The 6,630-nt window shown below is 40.4% G+C and overlaps 1 protein-coding gene across 3 annotated transcripts in view; it reads right to left on the bottom strand.

Annotated features, from left to right (window-relative positions):
• Positions 1–2,416: 2,416 nt before the first annotated feature.
• PDE7A (phosphodiesterase 7A) overlaps positions 2,417–6,630 on the bottom strand; it is a 77,260-nt gene continuing 73,046 nt past the window's right edge. For all 3 annotated transcript variants that reach the window (XM_080339911.1, XM_080339909.1, XM_080339910.1), the window contains 3 exons: positions 6,255–6,351; positions 5,152–5,232; positions 2,417–3,427 (listed from right to left, as the gene is read on the bottom strand). In XM_080339911.1, the coding sequence (XP_080196037.1) occupies positions 3,216–3,427; positions 5,152–5,232; positions 6,255–6,351 (390 nt within the window). In that variant the 3' untranslated portion in view covers positions 2,417–3,215. The remainder of the gene's footprint in view (positions 3,428–5,151; positions 5,233–6,254; positions 6,352–6,630) is intronic.

The raw sequence follows: 6,630 nt of genomic DNA, 5'->3' as shown, positions 1-6,630 counted from the left end.
CAGCCCCCTTCCAAAGGGCCACAGCTGCAGAAGAGCTGGCCCAGGAACCCTCTGCTGAAATCCTCATCTTCTCTCAGAGACAAAACCTCTGCTCAAAGTGTTTCAACTTACTTTGTTTCAACTCTGACATTTGCAATAACTAACTGGACTGAGTTACATTAACTGTAAAATTCAGGACTTCACTGAGGTAACAACTAAACATTTACAGTTTGAACTGCTGCTGGGAGGTGCAGGTATTCAGCACCCCCAAAATACAACATGTAGCAAGCCTTATTGGTCATGTAAAATTATGATAAATGTCACCTGCACAAGAAAATCACAAAGCTGCTGTCAAATAATTTATTCCATACTTTTCTGTACCTTAATTTGTATCTTCCTACTTGAAATAGTCTACACATACAACACCACTGCCCACAGAAAAATACTTGAAGCAGGAGTTGCTCAAACTAGGGATGTTCATGTATGTGGACACAGACCTTAGACGTAACCAAAGGCTGGTGTGTATCTGTGTTAGCAGAGAACGCGGCCCGCAGGGAGCAGGTTAGAACCAGTCTGTGTAAATCCAGTCTGGTAGGAAGAAACAGAAACCCGTTTCCAGGGAAGATGGCTCGGAACAGTTATTCACGTTTCCCATGTCAACAAGCTGTACTCTTTCCTCTCGGAGCAGATCAACCTTGCTGACAGCAAGACCGCACAAAGTTCAAAAAGCACAGGTTGCTAATATATTCAAATATTACTATACACATATTTTTGAATTAATTAGCTTAAATTTTCATTAAAATACATATTAAAATATGCTTATAAATAGCCCATAACAAGCACCAAAATTTATATTGCTGTTGAGATCCTTTAAACCAAGTCGCATTTCTTTAAAACATGTGAGTCATGGAAGACATCATCAGATCCCAATTTCAGTGGTTGTTCTGAAAAAAGCTGCAGGTTTGGAATATGCTTTATTCAGAAACGAAGAGAAATCAATACTTTTCCACAAGTCACCCTACGAATCTGTGCAGTCTCTCTGTAGTAAGTTGCTCACACGCAGCTGTTACCTCTTTGTCCTGACAGCTCCAAACACCCCTGGCAAGCATCACCCTTTCCAACGACAAGCTGCTAAAATAAGGGTTCTCTGTTAGTGCACGTGATAACGGAGGCTCATTACTCACATCTGATCCTTCCCTGTTGAAGTTGGATAACGGTGAGAACTTGCACTGACAGCAAAGGAAGTTCACGCGGGTTCAAAAAAATGGTTTCATTACAAATTTATTTCTTTAAACATGGCCACTTTGAGATTAATGATACTACTTCAGGGAACATGAACGAATAATCAACAACTCAATTTTAGAAGGGAAACAATCAGGTAAGTCAGGATTTGCTTTTCAAACAGTAAAAGGCCAGGCTCCAAGAGGCCATCAATTTTGGCATATGAGGACTAAGTATTTTTCAAATCCAAAAGTTGGCTTAGTCTGACAGTGGAAGCCGACTGCAACCTTAGCTACCTTTCCATAACGCTGAAATCGGTCGTAACTTAAATGTACAGGAGCATAATGTGAAAAGACTTTTTTTTTATTAATTAAAAGTTAACAGCAACAGGCACATATTAAAATGAATATGGCAAAGCCTTTACAAATGGCTTTACGCTGAAGCTCTCTCCCAAAAATGGCTGTTGCAACAAACTGTAAACAGAATTAATAAACAGTCTTTTACAATAATAACAGGGAAATACAAATAAACTAAAAGAAAGCACCAGTTTCTCAAACTAGATTACAGTTGTGCTTACTGTACTTAAAACAATGTAAAACAAATTACAAAAATGGAATGTTTTAAGTTTAAAATTAGTCCTTTAATTTTGTCCTAAAAAACATTTTCTCCTTTTCCCATCAAAAACCCATTAGTGGGTAATGTTTCAGTAGAGGGAGGAATACGTAAACAATGCACTTTTTCTTTTTCATTATTATTATTTTTCAAATCAAAAACAAATTTGGTCACTTAGCTTTGTGCATAGTTTAAGGCATCTGTAGCAATTTGTTACAGTTTCCTCCCCAATGTGGCTGTTCATGAAATTGTCACATTCTAAAGAATAAATAAAAAGAAACCAAAACAAAACAAAACCAAAACACAACAAAAAACGAACAGAAAAATGTTGCCGTTCAAACCCTTCCCGATACCCTCCCACCCTCCCCGTCCCAAACATACTCACGCACCCACACATACACACACGCTGCAGCGAAAGGGGCATTTGTACCCTTGTTCTGAAGGACACGCTTCCCATCCCACTTTATTTCAGATTGGCAAATACCCTGAGCTGATTTATGGTGTTTTAGACATTCCACCTTTTTCTTGCATGTGCAGTTCAAGTGTACAATAGTGGAAACAACATGCGATGTTTCCACTGCAGGATCGCAATGCAGTTCGGACGCTTCCCCCCACCCCCACCCCTTCCCTTCCCAAATTCAGAAGTGTTTTCTGCCGTTAAAAAATTGCATTCCCATACAGCACTGGAGTAAAGCTTGGCTGTGCTCTATGATGAATGCTCAGTTCCCAGTGCACAAACAAAATTATGGCAAATGGGAGGCTTTTCTGGCATCCAAAGAAACACGAGCTGCAGTCTCGGATTTGATCTTTTTCTTTTAAAAAAGAAAACTAAACAAAAAACAACCAACGAGTTAGTGGTTCCTTCACAGCCATGCGCAAAGGTTTTAAGTCTAGAACCAATAGTTTCAGAGTCCGTTTGTAAACATCAAGTCTTGCCAGAGGCAGCAGAGGATGGGCACTTCACATTTCCGTATTAAAACAGGGGCTGAGTGGAAGGTATGCGTTGGACACGTTTAGGCAAGTCTTGCTAAATTCCAAGGAAGTGGAACAATCCGTCTCAAGTCTCAGATTTGAAGACCGTATTCCGAATTTTGCCAACAAACCAAAGCCGTGTGGCACAAGGAAGCTCCGTGCTGTTCCTCCAAGGCTCAGTCACTGCTGTGCTTTGCATATTCAAGGTTCCGAACAAAAACCAACTGAGGCGTAGGCATATTGCTCTGTGGTCAGATCTCGCAGTTTAAAAAAATTCTGGATCAAATGGTCTGTGTCAAAGGAAAACTTGGAAATAAATAATGCTGGCATCGTTTTACCATTTTACCAAAACCTTGGGCAGGCAAGTTATCTCTTTTAATCAAACTGTGCAGATACCAAGAGAAGAGGCAGTTTTGTCGTGAAGACTGAGGTCAGGACAATCGAGGTTCCTGAGGTAATATGTCTGAGTCCATTTCCTCAAAAGCGGGGTCGGCGTCGTCACCGCTGCCGCACTGTTCCCTCTGCACCCCCTTCCAGCTGGCCTTGTTCAGTCCCAGGTGGCCAAGCATCGTCTGCGACAGCCGCGTGTTGGAGAAACGGGCCCACTCCCCAAACAGTGGTTCCACTAAGTAGGTCATAAAACCTTGGGAAACAAGCACACGCATCCAAGTGAAAAAAACAACCCTCACACGAAATATTTAAAATAAAATTTAGCAGCGAAAATAAACAACGCCTATGACTATCCTCAATGCGTCAGACTATTCTTCTCCAACGTGCACTTCAAAACTCATTTTGATATTTAGGGCATCTTTACAAAAAAACCTCTCAAAATCTAAGAGATTTTCCTTGTCAGTCAAAACAGCAGCATTATATCGGGTTACAAACTAATCTTTTGTTCACAACAATGACCAAATAAAGGAAAACTTTGGAGAACATGTGGGGAGGAATCTAAACATCAGCACCTCCGTCACACAAATTGATTTAGAAGACCTTAAGTTCTAAAAGATAGATTTTATACCAAATTACCTAAAAAAAAATAGACAGTCTGAACTATGTAACAGAGGGGAAAAAAATCTGAGATTATTTTCACAACATGAAGCTGACTAAAAGTACATTAAAATACAAATTAGAGAATTTTTTAAACAAAAAGGCCACGAAATTTCAACACACAAACATTTATATGCATGTGTGTGTGAATGCACGTGTGCTTATTTATAGTGCCTATCTGCATGAGCCAAAATGTCAATGGTGATCTGTCAATTCCAGAAATGTGTGATTTTCTAACGTTCTAAACTAAGCAATGCAGCTGATCGAATAGATCAGCTTTTGTCTCTAATTTAATGCACTCTATTTGTGGTAAAATTCATTCTTTACTATGCTTTTAACTGAGTCCCGTTCAATCTACATTAGCAACTTCATTAAAAATAACTATAAAAAGTCATTTTACTATTTTAAATCCAACTCAAGTTAGCCAAAAAAAGAAAAATTATATAACAGCTATTCACCGTTCTCCATCAAATCTCTGCCTTCCTAAGATCGCATTTAAAAGGAACGCTATGGAAGCTAAACCCAGAGTGCGGCGAGGGCACCAGGGGCTACACAGGCAGGGGAACAAACGCTCCTCTTCCCAAACCAGCCACTTGGGGTGAGGAAATTGTGGGCATCAGCACAGAGCAGTCAGACAGCGGCTCCCCGGGCTGAGCCTGCTCTGTGTGGAGACACGGGGGCTTCGTCTCCAGGGCAGGGCAGAACCTTCCGTGAGCACTCAATTCAAAGGGAGAAATGTTATATAGCAAATGGAAAAAACTTGCTCTTTGCAATGAAGTGCTGCCGCACACACACACACCGAGCAGGAACAACCTCTAGGAAGTGTGTCTAAAAGGTACGTTTTTCAAATTGCATCCTGAAAGAAGTTGGTGAAGGGTTTGGAGGGGAAGTCACATGAGCAGTGGCTGAAGTCACTTGGTTTGTTCAGCTTGGAGGAGACAAAGGGGAGACCTCATCGTGGTCTATGGCTTCCTCACAAGGGGAGGAGACGATCTCTTCTCTTTGGCAACCAATGACAGAACCCAAGGGAACAGCAGGAAGATGTGCCAGGGGAGGTTTAGGTTGGACATTAGGAAAAGGTTCTTCACCCAGAGGGTGGTGGAGCACTGGGACAGGCTCCCCAGGGAGATGTCACGGCCCCAAGCCTGACTGTGTTCAAGAAGTGACTGGACAACACCCTCAGACACACAGTGTGAACTGTGGGGTTGTCCTGTGCAGGGACAGGAGGTGGACTCGATGATCCTTGTGGATCCCTTCCAACTCAGGACATTCTATGGTTCTATGAAATAAATGTATGAAAATAAATTGAACTGCAGTTACCAATCTGGATGTTGGCAATAGTTTCTGTCTGTCGGTCACAAAGTGGACTCACACCCAAGTGATATTTTTTTTCAATATCTCCTAAAGAAATAAAAGTATAACATGACTGTTAGGTCATCGTGTCCAGACCCAAATGGAAGCATCAAACACCAGCTGAGGTGAGTTGTACAAGTTGGTTAACAAGGACAGTATCTTGCAGCTGGTTGAATGCACTTTTCCCTTCCACACGCCCCCCAAAAAAGAAACAAGTCTGTCATTAGCCTAGCAGTACTTTGTATTTTCATCAAACAATAATTAAAGAAAAAACATAAGATCACAGGTTTCCTGAAGATTAACATACTTCCTTGTAAAACCTTGTAGGCTGCCATAGAAATGACAAATTAAAATCCCCCCTTAGCAAAATGGAAGAGAATAGCTCAGCCTTCTGAAATTTCTTCACTACAGGAAAATTGTTGTTCTGCTTCTGTGTCACATTTGTCTGAGAATAAGCTTCACATGATTAGCACCACATAAAGCAGTCTGTTCTCCATTTATCGCATCCACGCACAAATTAACATGTCTCAAGTCAGCTAAACTAGCCCTAAGAGAGAAGCACACTATAGTATTAAAACAATTTAATAATAATGGAGAAAATTCACTCCATTTGGCAATTAAAAGCTTTATTAACTGCTTACATAAGTAAGTCGCCTTAATGGCACAGTGATTAAAAATCTCCTCCCTAGCCCTTACCCGCTTACCAACAGGCCTCACAGATCAAGTTTAAATATTGAAGATACATGATGAATATATTTAATAATTTACTGAAACTACTGTGTAAATGTAAAGTGAGCGTAATTATTCACCCTGAAAGGTGCTTCAGATGAAGGATCTATTGAACCAGCCATTCTAGATTCAGATTCTATGCAGATTCGTCGCTGTGTTTTAGTAACACCGATCTTTTGCAAGAAGTACAATCCTTGAAAGTAAAAAAAATCCCACACTGTACTGTAAATCTGTATTAGTCCTAAATATAAATCCCTTTATTTGCAGGCAGCAATGATTCAGTCGCTCTCTTCACAGTATAAAAACATTATGTACCAACAGATTCTGCTACTCTTACTTGCCTTGGTGGAAGAACTCCTCCGTTACTTTTTCACTCCACTGCTTACTCAGCTCCCACGTCCGACATGGATTACAAATATCAGCACACTTCAAAGCCATCTAGCAAGTTAACAGAACATACAGCATTAGATCACCTCTAGCTCCAACAGAAGCATCTGTAATTCTTTATTTCCCAACAGCAGATTATTTTAAGTTTTGTGAAAAACAGAACCTACCTACCTACCATTTGTGCTTCTCTCTAAAGTTAAGTTCTATAATTCTATTTAAATGATGCTCAGAGAACTATCAGATCACATGATCATCTCTGAGTAATATGGAAATTCAGTCAAGTCAAAGTATTTCAGGGGCGCTATATTTAGTATATGCACTAGTATAGGA

Source organism: Nesoenas mayeri (assembly GCF_963082525.1).
Source record: "Nesoenas mayeri genome assembly, chromosome: 2".
Taxonomy (NCBI): domain Eukaryota; kingdom Metazoa; phylum Chordata; class Aves; order Columbiformes; family Columbidae; genus Nesoenas; species Nesoenas mayeri.
This window is presented reverse-complemented; position numbering and strand designations above follow the sequence as displayed.